At 48.6% G+C, this 23,531-nt stretch overlaps 1 protein-coding gene across 1 annotated transcript in view; it reads left to right on the forward strand.

Annotated features, from left to right (window-relative positions):
- The window catches only part of LOC102170007 (kinesin-like protein KIF6), an 87,810-nt gene continuing 71,190 nt past the window's right edge, over nucleotides 6,912–23,531 (forward strand). Inside the window, exons 1-2 of the mRNA XM_018038661.1 lie at nucleotides 6,912–7,018; nucleotides 16,921–16,976. Coding sequence (XP_017894150.1) covers nucleotides 6,912–7,018; nucleotides 16,921–16,976 — 163 coding nt within the window. The remainder of the gene's footprint in view (nucleotides 7,019–16,920; nucleotides 16,977–23,531) is intronic.

Below are 23,531 nucleotides of genomic sequence, written 5' to 3' on the forward strand. Positions count from 1 at the left end.
ACACCTTTTTGTTTATTTCACCTAAGTCAACACTGACTGAGAAATTTCAGTGCATCTGGAACTTAGATACCAGAGAAACCACTCTTTCCCTGCCTATTGCTTCTCATCCCCGTGTGCACTTCCATGGTCTACGCACAGTAGGTGTTCATCACAGCACTGCATCAAAGCCATTCCCTTCCCTTCAGCTTAGAGCACTTCTGCGCCAAGCCACAGAGGCTGTGGTTACCCAGCCGCTCATCCGGCTTCCTCCCTGCCTACGCCTGCCTGTCCCCTCCGGGCTCTGAGTCTTCTCTTGCATCTAGCCCCCAGTGGTGGGCTGGAACCCCCTCCCCTTGGAATCCACCCCACTTCTCCTGATCCCCCTTGATCTTCTTCTCTCCCCTTCCTTCTTCAGTCAGAAGGAAGTGAGGCACCACGTGAATACATGTCCTTCCCAAGGCAAATAGATTTCTGGCTCAGACTAGCAAATCATTTTTCAGCATGAAGAACACAATGCTCCATCATTTTTCTCCTGTCAATTTTTAAGCAATAGCTGAAGCAGTAGTAGGTTGTTTGGGGGCAGCCAGGAAAATGAGCTCTGGCCCACAGGCCCCAGACTACAGGAAATCAGACAGCAGGCCCAACGGCAGCAGCATAAACTCTCCATTTCCGATGTTTTTTCTTTCCATTTGGTTTCCATGGGACCCTGGGTTGGGGGCAGGGAGGGCTTCCAAAAATACTGATTTGCATTCTGTAGAAAAATAAGGAACAAAACTTCAGGCCGGCAAGAAAAAGGAAAAGAAGCATTCAGAAATGTGTAGGAGACCAGTACCTACGAACTTTTCAGAAACCTAGCTCCAAGGCTAATTTTGAGGACACCTTGTTGACTGCCATCTCTACCTCCAGTGCTCTTTAGTAAGCATCAAAATCCAGAAGGGGTTGCACCTTCAGGACTTGGAAATATTTTCCATCCAACTCACAACCCAGAATTGCAATGTCCTATTTTGGGGACTGAGATTGAGAAACTCCTGTCCTTTCGGGTTTCGGGGGGGATTTTGTCTCTGCTTTGTTTTGTTTGAAATTTTATACTACCCCATGATGTTTTGTTTGCTCTCCTTTAGGTTTTAAGTGGTTCTGTGATTGAGCAAGCCAGCAGGCTTCCCTGAGTCATTTATATTTTCTGGGACTCAACACTGGGCCCTCCGGTTGAAATCCACTAAGAGGAGACAAAACTGAGAGTTCTAAAAGTCAGAGCTCCTGAGGCCGAGACTGATAGACCTCTGAGTCTGACAGACGAAACAAAGTTGGAAGAAGGCACAGGGCATCATCCCTTTTAAGCTCAGATCTCCCTCCCACCCCACACTAGTTCTGGCACCAGCCCGAGACACCATCTTACGTCTCATCTTTGTAGGACCTATTAGCTACTTGTCAACAAATGATGGAGTTTTTCTTGGCTAACCCTAAAACAGATACCTTCAAGGGTATTTGCATTTTTAACAACAGCTTCTTGGAGATGGAATTCATCTCTAAGGGTAAGATATAGTGAGGAGAAGAAGGTGCTGAATTTCTGGAATCACACCATGCAGGCTTCCCAGATGGCTCAGTGGCAAAGAATCCACCTGCCAATGTACAATCATACCATTCAGTGGATGGACCCACCCCCCTAGCCTGATGGTGGAGAGAGTGACAGCAGTGGGTGCTTGCTTCTCTTCCCACATCGCATCACAGCGTGCTGTTCCAAGAGCAACAACGTAAAGCATCTAAAACATTCATTCATTCTTTCAAAACATATCTGGGGACTTCCCTGGCGGTCTTGCAGTTTAGACTTCACCTTCCAATGCAGAGGGTCCAGGTTCCTTTCCTGGTCGAGGAGCTAATATCCTGCATGCCTCTCAGCCAAAAAAATAAAACAGAAGCAAAAAAATGTGACAAATTCAATAAAGACTTTTAAAATGATCCACATGCAAAAAAAAAAAAAAGATTTAAAAAAAAATTTTTTTTTGGTTTTCAGTTTTTTATTATTTTAATTTTAAAATCCTTAATTCTGATTGAGTTCCACTGATGTGCCAGGTACTATCTAGGTTCTAGTAATTTTGCAGCAAACCAAACTGACAAAAATCCCCTCACTCCTGGAGCTCACAATTCTAGAAATACCAATAGAACATATTAATATATGAAGCAAACTACGCAGAGTAAACAGAACTCATGGTTGTGTTTCTTCAATGATACTGTAAAAAAGAGTTCAGAATTTTGGATACGATGGGCACTAATAAGAGTGTAATCTACAAGCTGGTGGGTAAGTCTATTGCTACCAGGTCACTTAGAGCCCAGCACCTGCCTTCTCTATCAGGCATAGTTTTCCCTGGAAAAACTGGCCAAAGAGTAGACCCACCTTCCTCTATAAGCGGGGCAATTTTTTACTCCCTTTATAACCATTTCTTTGAGTGAGCCTCACTTTCCTCCTCTGTGAAATGAAATTATGACCGGGGATCACACAGAAGTTTAACTGGGATAGTCTTTAAGAAAGCACTTGGCACCGTGATTAGCATCAGATATGTGAAAAATTAATTCCTACCAGGTGGCACCACCACAGATATTAATCCAGTTGCCCTTTAAAACAAAATGTATTGGCATATAGCTGCTTTACAGCGTTGTGTGAGTTTCTGCTGTACAGCAAACGAATGAGTTGTGTGTATCCATATATCCCACTGGTTTGGATTTCCTTCCCATCTAGGTCACCACAGAAAGCTGAGTAGCGTTCTCTGTGCTGTACAGCAGGTTCTCAGTAGTTACCTATTTTTATATATTGCTTGCTCACTCAGTTGCTTCAGTCATGTCCTACTCTGTGCGACCCCATGGGCTGTAGCCCACCAGGCTCCCCTGTCCATGGGAAGGCAAGAATACTGGAGTGGGTTGCCATGCCCTTCTCCAAGGGATCTTCCTGACCCAGGGATCGAACCTGAGTCTCCTTCGTCTCCTGCGCTGCAGGGGAATTCGCTACCGCTGAGCCACTGGGGAAGCCCCGTTTTGTACACAGTAGTGCATTTATGTCAATCCCAACCTCCCAGTTCATCCCACTCCGCTTTCCCCCCTTGGTGTCCATACATTTGTTCTCTGCGTCTGTGTCTCTCTTTCTGCTTTGCAGATAGGTTCATCTGTACCATTTTCCTAGGTTCCACATAGATGCATTAATACACAATATTTATTTTTCTCTTTCTGACTTCCTCCACTCTGTATCACAGTCTGTAAGACATACAGATGCCAAGAAGTAGGCGGAAAGATGCTCAACATCACTAATTACTAGAGAAGTGCAAATCAAAACTACAGTGGGTGTCACCTCACACCAATCGCTATGACCATCATCAAGAAACCTACAAATAATAAATGCTGGACAGAGTGTAGAGAAAAGGGGGCCCTCTTACATGGTTGATAGGAATGTAAATTGATGGAGCTACTACAGAGAACAGTATGGAGGTTCCAGTTGCCCTTTTAATCCACAATCCTCCGGCCCCTTGCTTCCCCGGGATCTCTTCCACTTCTCCGCCTGACAAGTGCTGCTCTGCTCCATCTTCAGGACTCTCCCGGCTTCCCCTGACAGACCTGGCCTGCCCTCCCTCCCTCCTTGTTTCCCAGACCTAAGCCTGCCTTAGAGCTAGCAGTGATTTCTTTTGTAATTATTTGTTCACCTTTCTCCCTTACTGAACTTTGAACTCTTTTAAGGGCAAGGATTGATCGCTCTGATCTTGTTTCAGCTTATCTCTCTGTCACTTGCCTAGCACAGCACCTAAAATGAATAAATACTTGTTGAGAGAATGAATAAATACTTGTTGAGAGAATAAATAAATCGTTAGCGAGGTGAGAAGCTTCTGCTCTTTTCAGTGCTGAGAGGGGAGAGGTTGCCAGACCAGAAAGAGCTGTTTTCTAAACTCTGAGAGGGAAGGGGAAAAAGGTGCTTTTTTATTTTATTTGAACTTTGTGGCTGACCCCAAACTGGAGTGAGAGCTGGTCTATTAGCACAGTCCAAAAGGCTCTGAGCCCACAGAGGTGGACAAGAGGAGGAGTGAGATGGATCCAGGATCAGGCACCGCAGCTGCCTGTGCGGTCTCTTCCACACGCCCCTCTCTGTGGACCCAGCCTCACCCTCCAGTCCAAGCCGCGAAGCCCCCAGAGGCTTCAGGCCTGGCCTTGCCTCCTGGCCTTCGGTCCATGGGCATCCTCGCCACCTCACCTTGACCTCCCAGAGCCGTCAGCCCTCACTCTTATGCCCATTCACCTGAGGTCATCACCATCAAAGAACTCCAGTCCCAGAATCTTCCTCCGTTGTAGCTGGAGAAAAATCAGTCCCCTGCATTCCTGACGCTAAGCCACGGTACTGCAGGACCCCAAGTGCCTTTTAAACCACTGAAAGTGTCAAATACTTGCAGTGGAACTATCCCATAATGTGTACTTTACTAAAACTTAAGTCTCTGAAAATTGATGACCTGTGTATAATATGTCATGGCACCAGCCCCAAATTTTCTTAACACAACCTTCCAAATTCTCTGCAAAATGCTCACAAACTACCCTCTGGACTTATTGCCTCCGTGTGTCCCCTGTCCCTTCTGCTCCCTCCTGCCAGGACCCCCACCCCTCAGGGAAGGCCCAGTGGGGTTTTCCACTGATTGTAAGTTCTTCCAGGACCTACGACCATATAAGTGCCATGGGCTCTGAGAAGCTTCGCAGTGGTCTTTCCACCCAGCTGTTATCTTGGGCACTTGGCTCCAAAAGAGCGCAGAGCCTGGGACAGAAAAGGCCATGAGCCCGTCTCCTCTACAGCTTTTTGGACAACCCTCCACCCTGACCTCACCTCCTCCGCCTGTGGCTGGTGGAGGTCCTCTCATCACCTCCTGGGTGGGAGGCAGTCTAGGGGTCCCACAGGTAGACGGGTTCTAAGTGTGGTCTTGGTGGAGTTTCCCTCTCCCCAAACCCGGTTGTTGTTCAGTCGCTCAGTCATGTCAGACTCTTCACGACCCCATGGACCACAGCACACCAGGCTTCCCTGCCCTCCACCATCTCCCCGAGTTTGCTCAAACTCATGTCATTGAATCAGCGATGCCATCCAACCATCTCATCCTCTGTCGTCCCCCTTCCCCTCCTGCCCTCAGTCTTTCCCAGCATCAGTCTTTTCCAATGAGTAGTCCAGAGAGATTCAGTCCTCTCCCCTCTGTGGTTAAAACAAATCCTACAGGTGCTAAATCATAAAAGTAAGGCAGAAGGGCATACACTGTCAGAGTCGGGCATGGACTGGGGTCAGGGGGAAGGTGTGGAAGGAGTCCTTTGGTTCTTGGCGGGCTCTGCTGGGCCAAAGCACCCTCCAGCTAATGTCCCTCATGCATCAGGGCTCATCTTTCCGAGCATGGCTCAGACCCGTTCCCAGGCCCACCCGACTCGGAAGTGTGCAACAGGACTGAGACGAGCCCATTTGCTTCTGATTGGAAAAGGGTGGGGTGTCTCGTGCCTCACCATTCAGACATTCTCCGTGGTGCTATTTTTATCAACAGTAATCATTAAATTGGTGTCAGATGGGCTGGTCCAGTGCCTCACCCCAGGGCTGGGTGATGGAATGCCACGGGTTTTTTCCAGGCAAAAGGAGATGTGGCACGTGATCCATATGAATGCACCTCTCTCGTACCCCAGGCGAGCCCCTCTAGCCCTGGACCCGGTTCCCATGGCAATGAGAGCAAGGTTCTGCATCACTCCTGGCTCATGCCTGACCTGATTCATTTAACAGACATATGTTGTATACCTTCTATATGCCAGACATTGAACAAGACACTGGGGACTCACGAAACATATTATCTCTACCTCCTGAGAGACATGTGTTGCACGAGAAAGGCCTGTCACGTGAAGTGGCAGTGTCTGCTGGGCTGTGCAGGTCACGATGCGTTGCTAGACACGGGGTGGAGGGAGGATTTGTTTAGTCTGGGGCTCACGGCAAGCTCCACGGAGGTGGCGGCACTCAGCCAGGGCTTCAAAGATAGAGTTAAGTGGATGAAAATACACCAAAGGGAACCACTGGCAGAGGCATGAAAACGACTCCATAGATTCATCCAAAATCCAGCTGTGCAAGCAGCTCTCACCATGGGGTCCCACACCTGCCTGGAGCCTCACCCTGAGAGGCTGCAAGGAAGAGGCCCCAGGGCAGGAGTGCCATCTGCTCACCCCCAGGGCCCTGGCTGTTCTGACTCTGTTTTCAGAGTATGGCCCCACTGAGCAGGGCCCAGCAACCCCAGTCGGGTGGTAGTGGCTCCAGGGATCCAGGAGATTAAAGCTAGTTGTGAACGAGGAAACTCCACCGCCGTCCATCTGTGGGTCTTGTGATTGAGAACCTGACTCTGGAGTTAGAACTGGGGCCCCTCACTAGACCCAGAAACAAGGATGGGTCCTTCCATGGAGGCTCAGGGCAGAATTTTCTAGATTCTAAGTCTTTCAGTCGGGACCATACTTCTTTTAACTGGATGCCTGAAAATTCAGGATGAAATTTAACAGAAAACCCAAATGGGGCATAATAGGAGAACGGGGAGAAACGTGGCCCTAGACGATGGCCAAAAGTGCTTTGGCAGTTGTCCCTGGCCATCCAAGCCTTGGGGCTCTGGTTTTCATTTCCTCTGACCGGACATTCCAGACTCCGCCCCACAAGAGTCACAAGGAAGCCCAGGCTTAGGCCCCACAGGTCACAGCGGGTGTCCCTGGAAGGGCCTCCTCCCTGCGTGGCAGTGGCCAGCTGGAAGGGCCTGGGGCCACCTGGCCTGGGGCCACCTGTCTGGTCAGGAGCCTCCCTGCTGTGGGCCTCTGGAGCCAGGCTTGGCTCTGAGGTCTGACTAAAGTGACAATGGAATTAATGGGACCCCCATGCCGTCACTGAGGCCATTTCCCTGTGTCTCCAAACAGGGATGAGAGAGGAAATGTCGTTAGGACGCCAGGAGGCTTTTGAGATTTTCAAGAGGGACCATGCTGACAGCGTCACCATCGAAGACAACAAACAGATTCTGAAGCAGAGGTAAGGCCGCCGCGGAGAGCAGCAGGTCCTCCGAGGCTGCGGCAGGCCGGCCTCCAGACAACCTGCTGCTCTGCCCTCTCTCATCCGCCCAGTCCGGTGTCCGAGAGAAGGGCACGGGGTGTGTGCAGCTTCACGCTGGCTGAGTTGCGTCCAGCCTGGTGCCCTTGTCTCCCACGTGTTAAGCCTCATTATCCCAATACAGCTGGGTCATCAGCAACGTTAGAACAGGGGCTGTACACGCCAGCACTTTGCATACAGTCCTCACATCTCACATTAATTCCCAGCATCCTGGGACTCTATCGCTATTTCACTGCTGCAAAGGCAAGGAAAAAAAAATGCTTACAGTCCAAATGGAGGAGGAAATGGCAACCCACTCCAGTATCCTTGCCTGGAAAATCCCATGGACAGTGGAGCCTGGTGGGCTGTATAGTCCTTGGGGTCACAGAAGAGTCAGATGTGACTTAGTGACTAAACAACACAGTCCAAACGCTGCGTCTTAGAACTCCAGGCCCTCTGCGGCTCTGCAGAGCCGCCCTGCACTCCTTGGTCACGGGACGCGTATACACACGCATGTCCTGTGACCCACACACCCCTGATGTGCTCTGCAGGCCAGAAGCAGAGCAGGCAGCGCCATTTGTTGACAGTTTGTCCTGCAAGGCCTGTGTTCTGGACCCTTTAGAAAAAGCCGAGAGGTGCATCATTTGTTGCAGCTAATGCTGTAATTCTGCACATGTCCTCAAGCTGGTGCAAACAGAATACGTGTGGGCCTGGAGTTTAAAAGAGAGGGTTCTAGACCGCGAACTCTCAGACGTCATGTATGACTCCGCATCGCAGCACACAGAACATTTTCAAAAACTATTTGTTGAATTGAAATGAGCTCCAGGTTTGAGAATCATATGTTTATAAATGCTTCAAGGAAGCTTGAGAAGGGGACGAGCTGTCTCAAGGAAACAGGCCAAAGTACAAGAGCCTGGAGGGTAAGAAACTTAGGGGACGCTTTCAAGAAAGGAGGGGAAGGAGCTGAGAAGAGAAGAGAACCAGCAGGAAAGACCAGCCTGAAAGCCAAGAGGGGAGATGGCTCCCAGAAGCAAGTTGTCAGTGGTGTCAGATGCTGCAAAGAAATAGGCAGGGGGGACTTCCCTGGTGGTTCAGTGGTTAAGACTCTGCTTTCCAATGCAGGGGGTGCAGGTTTGATCCCTAGTCGGGGAACTAAGATCCTATACGCCACAAGTCGCATCCAGCTCTGCGACCCCATGAACTGTAGCCTGCCAGGCTCCTCTGTCCGTAGGATTTCCCATGCAAGAATACTAGAGTGGGTTGCTGTTCCTTTCTCCAGGGTATCTTCCCAATCCAGGGATTGAACCCAGGTGTCCTGCATTGTGGGCAGCTTCTTTACCATCTGAACCACCAGAGAAGCCACAAGGTGCAGCCAAAATTGTTTTTATTTATTTTGTAATTGAAGAATAGTTGCTTTACAGAGTCTTGTTTTCTGTTAAACCTCAACATGAATCAGCCATAGGTATACATATGTCCTCTCCTTCTTGAACCTCCTCCTATCTCCCTCCGCATCCTGCCCCTCTAGGTTGATACAGAGCCCCTCTTTGAGTTTCCTGAGCCATACAACAAATTCCCGTTGGCTATCAATTTTACATATGGTAATGTGAGTTTCCATGTTACTCTCTCCATGCCTCCTACCCTTTCTTCCCCTCTTCCCGTGTCCATAAATCTGTTCTCTATGTCTGTTTCTCCATTGCTGCCCTGCAAATGAATTCTTTGGTACCAAAAATTCTAAAAAGAGGTCAAATAAATAAAGCTTGTTTTCAAAAAACTTAAAAAGTAATAAGCTGGAGGCAGCAGAAAAAAGTGCCCAGGGAGTCAGCAGCTGAAAGAGCTCGAACCAGGTACAAGGAGTGAAAGAGCAGGTGAGAAGGAACTGGGCAAATGAGGGAGGGCCAAGCAGTGTGTTCAGAGAGCTGTGAGAGGAGGAAGACTTCTGTGGCAGGAAAACGGGAAGTAGCCTGAGATCAGAAGTTTGTTTCAGGAGGGAGAACTGGTCAGGGTTGTAGGCAGCAGGCAGAAGCAAGCTACTGCAGGGAGCAAGCAGGGAGAAACAGAGCGCGTGGGAAAGTAGGGAACAAAACAAGGGAGCCGCTGACCCAGCAAGGCTCCAGGGAGCCGGGCAGTGGGGACCGTCAGAGGACGGGGAGCCTGGAAGGGAGCCGGAATGGAGAAACACAGCAAGACGGGCTGACGCTGATACATTTGGAAGCAGGGGGGCGCATTAAAGACGGCCTCTGTTTCGTCTGTGAAAAAGAGATTGAAGCAGGACAAGAGACTGAGGATGGTGATGAAGGTCCAGTAGGTACAGCTGCCGCAGGCGACAGGAAAGGAGGCAGAGCCACGAAAAGGAGAAGGGGAGGCTGGCGGCCCTGAGGGCCCAGCCCAGCCGTTAGCCGATGGCGTTTACACTCGGGGGCACGGGTCCCAGATCACTGGAGGAATCCAGTGAAGACCGGAGCAGCCCTCCTAACCAAGGAGGTGTCTGCACGCCCTGGGACCCAGCAGTTCCCCTCCTGGCTTTACAGCCAGCGTGTCTCTGCACCTGCAGGGGTGAGTTTCAGAACCCCCACAGATACCCCGGGCTTCCCCAGTGGCTCCAGTAACGAATGTGCCTGCTTTGAAGGAGACCCAAGTTCGATCCCTGGGTGGGGAAGATCCCCTGGAGAAGGGAATGGCAAGCCACTCCAGTATTCTTGCCTGGAGAATCCCATGGACAGAGGAGCCTGGCGGGCTACAGCCTATGAGGTCACAAAGAGTCAGACACGACTGAACAACTAAGCATGCATGCACAGATACCAAAATTCACACGTGCTCAAGTCCCTTAGGTAAAAGCGGTGCAGTCGGCCTCCAAACCCACAAGTTCCACCCATGGATCCAGAGGGCTGACCGTAGCTCCCAAGGAGTTCTCACAGCCTCAGAAGGGGCCCTAGATGAGGATGTTCACAGCAGCTCTGCTTGTGGCTGAGGAGGGCTGGAAACCCCGTGGGCGTCCGTCCCTGGGGAAGTGGAGAGTAGGAGGCTGGGGGCGCTCCATGCAGGCCACAGTTGGGGAGTTGGGTGCGGCAGGCAGCGGGAGATTACTGAGCATGTGCCAACAAGGGCAGCAGTAAGTCGGAGCACACTTTATATAAATTATAAATAGATGCACATAAAACAAAAGCAACAGAACGAAGAAGTATACTTCGGCCTACTTTACCAATAAGGATGGCCACCTCTGCGGGGAGCAGAACGGGAGCCCGACGTGGCGTGTGAGTGACAGATGGATAAAACAAGGAGTAGGGAGAAGGTGGCCTTCCCTGGCGGCTCAGATGGTAAAGAATCTGCCTGCAATGGGGGAGAGACCTGGGTTCCATCTCCGGGTCAGAAAGATCCCCTGGAGAAGGGAATGGCTACCCACTCTAGTCTTCTTGCCTGGAGAATCCCGTGGACAGAGGAACCTGATGGGCTACAGTCCACGGGGTCCGCGAAGAGTCCGACACGACCGAGCAACTAGCACTCACACAGGGAGAAAATAAAGTGACTCTAGAGAAAGTTGGGTGCGACTGAACTGAACTGAACTGAACTGAATGGAAGTTGAGGTATCCGTTTCCAGGAAACTGGAATATGCACACCCACGAAGACTTGAGCCTGTGAACCCAGGGGGTTTCACGCACCTTCTGAACCTCTCCCTGGGGCAGGCTGTGTATTGTCAGCTGGACGTGCTGGAGCAGGACACCTTGTTTTTCTGGAGACATCCACATCAGGCTGGAGGACAGCTGCCTCGTCCAATGACTTCACTAGAGCCCTCAGCTATGTCCACGCCTGGGGCTTCAGGGCCCATACCGGTGACCTCGTAACCCTGGCTTCATAGTAAACTGACCCGTGGAGCTGTACGAGCTGCCAGAGCCCGGGCCTGACTCCCTGGATATTCTCACTGAATTAGGTAGAGCCCAAGCAGCCATTTGTTTCAGAATTCCAACATGCCACCATGTTTGAAAACCACTGGTCAGACAGACAGCTTGTCCAGAGACCTTGAGGAAGAACCTAATATGTCATCTCTCTTGTTCTAGAATTGGTGTGGCTCCTGGATCACGCTTGTACTCTCGAGCTTAGGTCTCTTTCCAGCGGGAGATGGGTTTGGGGGCGGGAGGAGGGCATGTGGGGAGGTGGGGCAGTTGGCAAAGATGAGGATGTATGGGCTTCCAGTACAGAGTTCTCTAACAGAACAGGTAGTGAACAGTTCACTCTTAGAACAGCAGACTTCTGACAGCCACGTGACAGATGTACTTTAGGGCTCACACACGTGGAAATCGCACAGGACGGGCTGGTGCGAATGGTGGTCCCATCTTCCTCAAGGCCCTAAACCAAAGGAGTTAATGAAACTCACGCAAAGCTCCCCTCTAAGAAGAGGTTTTCCCAGCAGTGAATCAGTCTTTTAAAATCAAATGGAAAGTCAGCAGACCAGCCCACATTTTTAAAATGTCTACATCTGTTCAGCGTTACCAATTATTAAAGGAATATTTGGGACCGGGGAGTGTAAGCCAGGTCCTACTCTTTTCTCAGGGTGGGAACCTTTGCATTCACAGAGAGTATTCAATTAGCAGATATTACATGCCCATAACTCTTATGGCAGAGGACGAAGAGAGATGTTTTTATAATAACTACAACCAGTGCTCCCATAGCAGTCGTTGAAATCAAGTGTGAAAAACTTCCAGGCCTCCATCTCTTGAGGAATTGGTCTGCGGTGACCCTGATCTCACCAACCCATCTGCTCCCAGTCCCTCTAGTGACCGAGAGCATCACATGGACCATGTGTTGGAGGAATGACGGGTCCTAGGAATACAGACATGCGCCAGAGTGGTGGTCCCCAGGGTGGTTAAATTGCTATTCCCTGGGACTTCCCTGGCAGTCCAGTGGTTAAGACTCTGCACTTCCAATGCAAGGGCCGAGGGTTCGATCCACGGTCAGGGAACTAAGATCCCACATGCTGCCCAGCACAGCCAAAAAATAATCGCTCTTCCCTAACCCTGCTTCTAGTAGACTTCCTCTTAGAAAGTCTTACCTTTCCGATTATCCTCAGCCAGCAGAACCCGTGGGCCTGGGCTCTCCCGTTTTGTTTACTACTTCTCTTACCGAGTAACTCTGCCAACCCATGGCCCTAGTGCTGCACCATGGTGCCGGAAAAGTCCAGAAAAGAAGGGCTTAGGACGACCACCACCCCCCAACAACACAAGCCTTGGTCCAGCTCAGCCCCGTTACCCAATGGCAAGTAGCTTCTAAGCTCAAATACAGGGACTCTTGATGACTCGAATTCCCTCAGCTCCCCCAGAGTGCGGGAGTTGACGCCGAGTTGCAAGAGGGGCCCATCAGTGGCTCAGATGTTAGTGTCACTTAGTAGGAGGGATTTCTACCCCTACTTGCCAGCATGTCTCAGCTCTGCCCCCAGCTTGGGGAGAGTTGTGCTGTCTGCCTATGACAACAGAAATAAGATGTTGGCACATTAATAGGATATCTTCCCTCCAGAAAACTGGAGCACGTGAGCCAATTCTTAAGCCAGATTTTTCAATAGGAGACAATTCAGATAGAAGTGCAGTTGAAAATCACTACGTTTTCCAGGCATGACTCATCCTCACAGTATATAATAGCATGAAGAGAGGCTGGAAGCCCCATGCTTGGCTAACTCCAGTGCCCAGGCACCACGCAGCTGACTTTCTTCTGTGACAGGTTCCCTCATACAAACTGAATCCCCTGTCACAGGGTCCCATTCAGTAACAAAAGAGTAAATCCATGGGGAGGTCAGCCACAACTGGAAATGAAGGCGTTGATAATGTGAACAAAACCAAGAAAAGCAGCCCCCTCACTCAGCTGAATCCTTTAGATAGAGACTAGAACAACAATATCACACCAACAGGAAAACTGGACCAAGAGCATCCAAGAGCAAATCTAACACCGTCATCTGGAAATACAGTCCACCCCAAATAGGAGTTCCCTGGTTCCTATTAGACTTCAGCTTTAACCTTTATTATTTTTCCACTTGTGTTTTGTATTTACACCTTGTCTCCTGAACTAGAATTATGAACTCTGAGAGCAAAGATTAGATTAGAATCTTCTCAGCCTCCCCACAGTTTTTTTAAAACAATGCTAGCCATAAAAAAAAGGTACTCAAATAAGACTTTTTTTGTGTGGCTTGAAAATGACAATTTGAAATTGACTTTGAGAAACCGTAGCAGCCCAGAAAGCTGCCTGAGAACTGCTTGCTAGAAGTAGGTGAATGTAGCAGTGGCTTCCTGTGTGGGGGAGGAACCCCTTGGTGGGTGACAAGAGGGCAGTCATCTTGATAGGGAAAGGGTACAGGATAGAAAGGAATTTCAGTATTTTAAAAAGTGTAGTAGAAATGAAAATCGGATCTTAATCACAGTATAACAGAAGCTGGTATCATATCGGGAATGAGTCAACAGAGAAAGGAAAGGACGTAGACCCAGTCTTTCTGATGGGGAAGCGAATTGGACGTTCACCCCTTGAATGGTCGACACATTATGTTAATCACCCTAGACAAGAAGACAAGACTGCAATGTGGGAAATAGCCCAAAGGCAGGCGGCGTAAATGCAGGGAGCCGAGCAAGCGGCGGCTGAAGTGGTCTGGGGGAGAGATGACAGCGCCCTCTCAGGGCGAGTGGCCCAGCGTGGAGCTCAGTGGGATGTCAGTGTAGGCACTGAGGACAGAGATGGGGCAAGACTCCAGGACTGAGTGAAGGGGCTGATGGAGAGAAGGGCAAAGGCTGGTGTGGTGTGTAGGTTAGTGGCATGAGCCCCTGGGTGAGTGTGGGTGCCAGGCAGCGAGGGGAGAAGGGCAGGGAGGTCTTCAGGGAAGGTCCTCAGCCCTTCTCTGGATCTCATGGGTTTTAGTTATCTGCAGGGCATCAAATAGACAGAAAATAAAGCAGGACTGGGATCTGGGAGCTGTCCAAAGAGGTGGCCATTGAAGGCACTGGCCTGAGTGGAGCGCCTGGAGAGTAGGTGTCCTGAGGAGAGGCTCTAAGGCTAAACCCTGACCACTGAAGAAAATGAAAGTGCTGCCACTCATTTGTTTCCAACTTTGCAACCGCATGGACTATGCCCACCAGGCTCCTCTGTCCATGGAATTCTCCAAGCAAGCATACTAGGTAGCCATTCTCTTCTCCAGGGTATCTTCCCGACCCAGGGATTGAACCCAGGGATCAAACCAAGGTCTCCTGCATTGCTGGCAGATTCTTTACCATCTGAGCCTCCAGGGAAGCCCAAACCCTGACCATTACCAGCATCTAAGGAACAGATGGCAGAAGAAAAGCCTGAAAAAGAGTCTGAGAAGCAACACTGCGGGAGAGAGGGGGGAAAAACAGGAAGATGCGTGATGCGACATGGAAGCCAGTGGAAGAGAATTGTTTTCACTCTGTGCTTCTCTCAAGGTAGATGAACCCTTTCGTCCAGAATTCAGGCTGGGGCAGGAAGAAGGCGAGGGGGTGGCTCCGAGGGAGCCGGGCTGGGGGGTGTGGAGATACAGGAGGAACAGGGCAGGAATGCAGAGCCGCGTCTCATCGCTGTTGACGCCCCTCCTTCTCCTGCAGGGCTGGGCTTCCTCAGGCAAGAGTCTGTCTCGACAACCCAGGGGCAGGAAAGCATGTGGGTGGAGTGGCCTGGGGTGGCAGCAGCTGCAGAGTGAAGGGAAAACGGTCTCTCAGAGACGGTTCAGCCCTCACCCACGCCTCTGCAGTGGGAAAGCCCTTTTTAGCTTGGCGCTAGGCTGCAGGGAGCCTGGAACAACAGCCCACGGCTTCCCGGCCATGTCTGCCAGCCTGGCGTGGGGCGGCTCTTTGAAGACGGTTCACCACAGCACTCAGCAGCTCCTCGCCACGGGCCCCACACCCCGACACATGTGGGTGACCGCCGGCGGGGGGGCTCCCTTCCATGCCTGTGGGGGCTCCTCTGCGGAGATGGCCCTCTCTGCCTCCAGGACCTTCCCTTCTCGGCTCTGCCCTGGTTTCCTCCAGCACTGCTATAAATCTCAGCAGCTTTGCAGCCTTGCTCTTACAGTTTCCTCATTCCCAAGAATCTCAAGCTTCCAGAACTCTGTGGAACAGGCCGTCAGAGGTGTCACTCACTGGCCTGTGGAGGACTATAAAACGCCCTGAAACCGCCAGTGCTGAGGATGGACATGGCACCAACCAACAGTTAGAGCCCCGCCCCCTGCCCCCTGCCACCTCCACATGGCAGAGCTTAAAGGATGAAGGTAGTCCTCGTTTGAGTGGCCCAGACAAAGCCTCAGTCTACCTGCCCAGGGGACAGAGGCCAGAGTGAGCCCCCAGAGCCCAGCAATGACCCACCCATGTTACGAATGTTTGCTGAGCTGAATTCAGTCTGCCTGGCATCCAGTGGGCTTGTACTCATCTCCAGAAGGCGCCAAGCCCTAGCTGCAAAAGGGACATATGTCATCTGGGATGAGCCTGAACACCATTAATAAGGAGCCAGGGTGGGGAGTCCTAAGAAACCTAACGCTGAGAGAAAATGTAGTCCCCTTCCCTGGAAACTTCTGTTGGCAGTCTCCAGCCAAGCAGACACAGTCGGAAAATAGCAGTGACGTAATTCACGCCTCTTTCCCAGCCAGCCCAGAGCATTCTGGGCACTCTGGACTTTGCTTCTGGTATTCCCGTACCTGGGAGCCCTCTTCTCCCCACGTCTTCTAACAAAATCCCGCAGAACTAAAGTGCTTATGGATGAAGCAGTAGCACATCTGGGATTTACTGGGATCCAGAAAGATTTGCGGGTGGAGCAATAACATTTCCTAAGGGCCCACTGTGTGTAGGCCTAGACGGCATGGTTTTCGTAGAGGTCATTTCTACACTTGTCCAGCGTAAGACTGGGCTCTCAGGGGGCTTCTCAAGAATACCTGTTGGAAAATAGAGAGGAGTTGTTAAGTAAATGTCAACACAGCATCTGGGGGACAAGTAGGCAGCCATCTAAAGATAGTGGGAAAGTTTCTAAGAACACAGGTAAGGACTTACAATGCTAAATGGGAAAAAATCAAAGCACAAAATCATATATATGTATAATCTTAACTCTGTAACAACTGGCTAGAAAGAAGACTAGATCTCAGAATAGGTCTATTTCTGGGTAGGGAATAATGAGGGTTTGTTTTTTTTTTTTCTTGCTTTGATAGCTCCAAAATGTGGTTTAACATCATCTATAACAAAAGTAAACAAACTCTTTTCTGGAAAAAGCCAGATAGTAAATATTTTCAGCTCTTCAGGCTCCATAGCCTCCGTCACAGCCACTCAACTGCCTTTGCAGTGTGAGAGCAGCCTTAGACAGTAAACAAAGGAATCCATGTGGCTGCGTCCCATACGACTTGATTTATAGAAACTGATGATGGCGTGAATCTGCCTCATGACCAGCCATAGTTTACCAGTAAGAAAAAAAAAAAGAGAAAAGATCAGAAAAAAAAAAAACGTTCTTTAAATATTCTTTGACTCTAAGATCTCGGTACTGTGATTAATAGAACACCGCACATAAGGCGTAGAGCCCTGCTTTCCTCTGGTTTCTTGGTATCATAAAACATTAGAAATCAAAAGTCGTAAATTAGAGACTATGAGAAGGAAGTTCTACACTGAAGAGTGGGGTAAAAATGCATGACACCAGTAATTAATACAAATTTTATTTCTACTCGTAAGTCAAATGTATTTCATTCATTTATATTGTCTTTTTATGTCCCTTTCCATGAAGTTTTATAACAGAGACCTCTCAGGAATCTCTTATTTTTAAAACATAATTTAGGATGAACAGAAAATGTTAAACTCTCATTTCTTCTTTTTTTTTTTTTCCCCCTCCAGATTTTCTGAAGCTAAGGCCCTGGGAGAAAGCATAAATGAAGCAAGAAGTAAAATTGGTAAGCAGATGACACTCTGTGAGCCTCTTTCACAGGCCCTTTTCCTGGTGAAAATCAGGTCATAATGTGCTTCCAAACAGCCGTGAGGACCAGTTTCAGAAGATCCCTGCCCAGGAGGCTGCTTTGAGAGCACCTCTCCTTGGAAGTTTGTCATCTCTCCCACCATTCATCGGGGAAATCACTTTCTTTTGTCTAGAACTTGACCTGTTCATCCTCATGCAGGCCTGAGTCTGAGCCTCCCAATGAGCAAGTTTTGTCTGTCCCTGGTGTTTTCCAGCAATAGCTCAGCTGGTCATAACGGTACTATTGCAGCGACGTTTCACGTTTTTAAGGGACTGTGGAACACTTTCACACCTCCCAGAGCTTGTGCTTATCGTTTTTGGCCCAGGTGTGCATTTTTCAGCACCATTTCATCTCCTTCAGTAACTAGGAGAATGAGAGGCAAAAATGAGTCACTCTGCCCTCCCAGGACTAGGGCTGCCCAATGGAGCTCCCCCACTTAGGTGAGCATCCCTGGAAAAGTGAGGTTAAAGCAAGAGGCAACCTCGGTAGTACTGTGCCTCAGATCTTTGTCAAAGTGAGAGGAAGATGCTTCTTTCACCCGAAGCTAGAAGACATACAGACACCCATCTCCCAGGCTGGGCAGCTTCACCAAGGGGGTCCCTTCTGGCTTCGTCTCCGTGCTAGCTAAGACAGGAGTTACCTGTTACAGCTGACTCCTCTGTCCCCCTCATCCCAACCTCTCTGCTCTCATAAGTGAGGACAGGACAGAAGGCCACTATGAACGTCCCTTTTGGCTTTTCCTACAAAATATGGCAACTAACAATAGCCTGGGGTCATTTCAGTTAGGGAACGGGGTAGCCCTGCATTCTCTACTGCGGCTTGAACAAAGAACTGAGGCCAACAAGCCCCGAGCCATACCCAGCGCCAGGACAAGGATCTCTAGAGTCTCAGAGGTTCTTGACTTAAGGTCCAGCAACTTGGATGGAGGGAAAATGCACCTTTATTTTCACTAACCTCTAACTGCAGTTTAGCGCTCCGTCCAATGATGAATGTCAGCAACAGACCACAGTAGAAGTACCAGCACCTGTCACAGTGGAAATTACCGACATTTTCACTTCACAACACAGTTGGCAGACACTGTAAAATATCTTTTATACTCATCAGTGCTTCAAAATTACAGTAGTTATTAGACTCACCAGTAGACCTTGTTATTTAATGCACTTATATAAAAGCACATATAGCTATTTCTATATCACAAAACTTTTTAAAATCTTGGTAACTATTTCAATGTAATTGGTCTCTCTTAAAATCCTATGTAAAACTCCTTTCTTGGCTTAAATTCTCAAAACCCCTAAAACCATATGAAAAAAAAAAAAAACTGAGGGTCAGGAGCACTTTTCTAGAGATAGCATTTATAGTTTATCAGACTCTCATAGAAATCAGTGACCCAAACCGATGATGAGGGAAGGGGAAACAGGCCTAAGTGGATTCAGAGCCAGCTTGTCAGAGTCATCTGACTCGAAGGACCTAATGGTCTGTTTTCACTCCTGGGGAGACAAGAGGGGAGGACACTTTATGAATCGTTTCTCCCCAGAAAGTGACATAAAGTTTTGTCCTTGGAAAACATCTAACTCTCTAAACCAAAATAAAACTGTTCCAACACTAATGAAATATACAAACAGTGGAAGACAACAGTGGCCCATTCTAATAACTTAGTGTTTCACTCTGAGTGCAGTGAGTTGTTGTCACAAGTCATTTTAAATTCTCCATAATTTTGATGCAACAACACACATTGATGGATCCAATTTGCCATATTTCTTGAGATTAGGCAAATCAGAGGCTGCCCCACAGCTGCCCAGGCCAGGGATCTGAAGGCTGTAGTTGGTATTCCAGACAATATGTCTGTAATTTGCACACAAAAGGTCCAGATGTACTAGAGAAAGCCCTGGGCAAATAAACCTTTGTGTTTTCTGAATAATAATAAGTAGAGTTCACAGCAGTGTTAAAACTCAAACATTTATTGCTAATGAGAAAGTGGCTGGTAGTTCAGTGGTGCTAATAAAACCAATGTCACTCTTCAGTCATTTTATGCAAATAATAGGCTTAAAACCCGCCTCCTGGCCACCTATCTTTCAGATGTGCTCTGGATCCAAGGGGGGGCCAAGGCGAGTGGATCGTTGAGACTCAGCCCCCTTACGCACCAAGCCCCTGACAGTGCTTGACCACAGCGAGTAGCCCCGACCACCACCACTGCATCTCAGACGCAGGGTTAAGACTAAGGGAGTACACAGTGGAACTTGTACACATATTTAAAATTTCCAAGGCAACCTTGAAGGAAACTGGTTTTAAGAGATTTACAACATTACTGAGTGTATTTTTTCCTAGGGAGAAATTAAATCAAGTGGAATTTTCATCCCCCTACACGTCCTTTAGTGACTCTTAAGAGCCTGGAGGTGGGAGCGTGGCACGGATGTGCCATGACGTGTGTGGGGTGATGACTCAGCTCCGGCCCCAGGCTGAGCCACATCCTCTCTCCGGACCCTTGGGCTGGAGTGAGAAGCTGGGGGCACCTGTGCAGCTGGCCTGCCGAGGGGAGAGGGAAGGTCTGTCTGTGATCTACACACCAGCTAGCCCACACGCTTCAACTGCAGGTTGCCGCTGTCTTCTCAGGCAATTTGGTTTTTCTCTGATGTTGTGATCTAGAGCTGCCACTTGAATTTCATTCTTTTTTTGGAAGAAATGTATTATTTTTTCTAATTTTTGGCTGCGCCGGGTCTTCGTTGCTGCACAGGGGCTTTCTCGAGTTGCGGCAAGTGGCGGCTGCTCTGTAGCTGTGGTGCTCAGGCTTCTCCTTCCGGTGGCTTCTCCTGTTGCAGAGCATGGGCTCTAGAGTGCCCGGGCTTCAGTAGTTGCAGCTCCGGGGTTTAGTTGCTCTGCAGCATGTGGGATCTTAGTTCTTGGACCAAGAATCAAATGTGTGGCCCCTGCATTGGCAGGCAGATTCTCAACCACTAGGCTACCGGGAAAGTCCATGAATTTCATTATTAGAAATCCCTAGAGGTTATTAGTTCAGGAGCAACCATATAATATCTAATTTTTACATGGCATAATCATTCAACCAAAATTTCCATGTTATTTTCTTTTCTTATAACAAACATACCCAAACTGAGTAGATTGAACTCTTACCGCAAACTCCTTTCTTCGTCCTTCTCTGTACGCAATTTACATCAGTCCTGATGCTGAAACAAGTTGAAGTCAGAAATGGGAGAAATGACTAATTTCTTCAGGATCTCCTCCCTGAATAATGAGGTCTTTGTTTTCGAAAGGAGAGCCATGTTCATTGCATTTGCCTGCCCCATACACAACAGCATTTAGGCCACTTTCCATCATAGGTTCCATCACGCATTCATATACACCCTGCCTCCATTGATCATATCTCTAAAAATGCCATTAAACCGCAGGAAAAGAAATAGATGGCTTCCAAAGCAGAGGCACAATCCAGGCCGTTTTTCACTTATTAGAATCCTGGCGTTGGCTTCTCTGCATCAGCGAGCTACCTCTGGCAGCATTGTCTTTGGCATCAGAGAACAATGAGTGGCTGTTCCTTGGCATGAGGCCCACGCTCGCCCAGTCTGGGAACCAGCAGCTTCAGAGGCAGGTGAAATAGCCTGACTGACGCGTCTTGGCACCTCTTCACCCTCCACAGACCCCTCTGGGCCTAACTGAAAACATCCATCAGAGGATGTACAACAAAAGGGCTTTCCCCGGGGAGCCAATCAGTGATCACTTCAGAAATCACAGGAACCGTAACAGAAGTAGATGTCAGTGAGCAGGAAAGAAGAACACCCAAGTGCTAGAAAAGCTGACAGAACATTCTGGAAGTTTTCCCTCTCCTGCTTCACCTTCGAACAAGGACGGCTAGCCCACCGTTTGAACAGTACCCTTTTGAAGAGTGTCTCTCCTGTGCATCTGGGGTTCGGGCAGGTCATTGCTCAGGTCTGGGTCTCCATCAGCAGAACTCGTGGGACTGTTTTCCCACTGTGCACCTCCTGTGCTTTCATCTTCTTCTGAGGTTTACTTCTGGGCCTGCCCGTGCGTGTTGGCTCCTAGTATCTCACCCTACATCCAGATTGTCTTGCGAGGCTGGGAAGGCCTCAGTCAAGTCTGTTCTCTTGTTACTATTTGTCACCAGCTCCAAATAACTGCACCCACTGCAGCTTCACTGAGCACTGGCTCTGGGCCGTGCCAAGAACTTAACAAGCGCAGTATCTCATTTAATCTCCACAGAGAAGAACCGCAGTCTATACATGTGTGATAGATTCTAAAATACACAAGTTTTACAGTCTTAACACCTCTGAAATCAGGATACATTTAACAATCCATTGGCTGTCTTTTCATTGTAAAAACTTCTTTAATGAGACCAGATCTTACAGTTGATATAGCCTAGATTCTCTGAACTATCGTATGACCGTTATTTTGCAGATTTTTTAAAAATGGAATATCAGGGAGGTGGCCTGCTAAGTGGCCAGTCTGGGATCAAAGTCCATTTCTGTCCAACTCCAAAACTTTTAAATATAGTATATTATCTCCATAAATTCAGATTTACCTGCCTCTGAAATTTTCTGAGTTTAATATTTCACTAAGCTATTACTCAGTTTTCCTGAATCTTGTTGCCCTTCATTTGATGTGCCCAACAAAAGGCTCATACCAGACCCTAGCTCATGCATATGGAGCCCAAGAAGATGAAAAGGGTCTCTAACATGGTCAATGATTGGTCTTTCACCCAGTGGAGCCCAGTTGCAAGGATGACACCCAGCCTGTCCTCGCTCTCCATCCCACGTGCACTAGCCCACAGTTGCACTGACCCTTAGAGAGGGGTGCCTTTTTCTAATTTGCAGAAAGGTGTGCTGCAGACCTGCAGCAGCCCTGGAGGGTTCAGTGTCTCACATGGGTCACAACTCTCATTTCCAGCAGCTTGCAAAATAAAATAGAGGGGTCGTATGTTCAGGCTCTATACAATTCCAACTGAGTGCACATACTGATGCTTCAGAAAACATGAGAGGTTTCAAATCACAAACTTAGATGAGGTTTAGTAGAAATGGATGTAATGAAGTACTTCTGCTTAAGTACCAAATGAGCACCAAGCAACTGGACCAGAGAAAGCCTGGTTAAGGGCAGGCAAAGAAATCATCAGGGACCACAAAATAAAAATATGTCACCATAATGTGAAAAAATGCACGTTCTCCAAATTAAATGCAAAAAGTCAAGGTGACACCCTTTCCCTCTGCCCAGCATTTCCATGTGTGTGCACTGCATTTCCTGGGAATGCTGCCTTTCTACGGGAAAAGAGATTGTTCAGAGAAAAGCAGTAAAGTCATGATGAAAACGTTACAAGGGGGATTTTTTGCTTTATTAAGTAATTCATCACATGAATTTTAAATAATAAGCTCTGTTTGCACGTTAGTTTGATTTTTTTAATTACTCTTATCAAACAAATTTAATTAATTTGTGTTCAATTTGTATTGGCCAGGATGTTTGGCTGTAAGCATGAGAGGAATTTCATTGTCTCGTGAAAGCAGGAAATCCAGGGAATGCATTTGGCTTCATGTGCACACTCCTCCCCATCCTCCACTCCCTCCTCTCCCTCCCCCTCTCCCCTCCTCTCCCCTCCTCCCAACTCGACTGGGTTCTCTGGGAGTCTCTCCCAGTTTAGTGGGAAGGTGCTTCTCAAAGGTCTAAGCTAATGGGGAGCATAGCAGGGGTCGTACAGCATGATCCTCGGGGCCATACAGCAGGAGGTGAATGATGGGCATGCATCGAAGTTCCTTCTATACTTAGAGCCACTCCCCATCCCTCACATTACTTACTGCCTGAGCTCTGCCTCCTGTCAGATCAGCAGTAGCATTAGATTCTCTAGGAGCACAAACCTCCTGTGAACTGCACACACGAGGGATCTATGTTGAGGGCTTATAAGAATCATCCTGAAACTGCCCCCACCCCTACGTCATCTGTGGGAAAATTGTCTTCAACAAGACCAGTGCCTGGTGCCAAAAAGGCTAGGAACCTCTGGATGATAGATTCATATATCCCAGTAAACAGGGTCTTTTCCAACACTGTTGGCAAAAACCCCTAGAGGGGGAATGACCGGCCTGGCTTCAGTCATGCGTCCATCTCTGAAGGAGACCCTGCATCCAGGGAGTGAAACGTTCTGATTCACTCCCTCCTCAGGACTCAGCCCACCTGCTCCATAGAAGCTGAATACAGGTTTTAGGGAACTGAAGAAGTCTCTGTCTCCAAAGGAAGAAATGCTGGGCCAACAGCAATCATATTCACTACAAACCTCTAAGATATTGATCTGCGGCTTGAAACAGGATATGGCTGTAAAGGAGTGGATAGTAGTTCCTATGAGGGACCAAAATGCCTAGAGTTATTTATCCTGGAAAAAAAAGGAAGCTGTGAATGAGGAATTTAAAAGCTGGCTTTACGTACGGTGCCTCTGCTGTAATGGAATAACTGCAGTCACATGCTAAAAAAATAGCAGGGATTGTAGGC

This window comes from Capra hircus, chromosome 23 (genome assembly GCF_001704415.2).
Source record: "Capra hircus breed San Clemente chromosome 23, ASM170441v1, whole genome shotgun sequence".
Lineage (NCBI taxonomy): Eukaryota > Metazoa > Chordata > Mammalia > Artiodactyla > Bovidae > Capra > Capra hircus.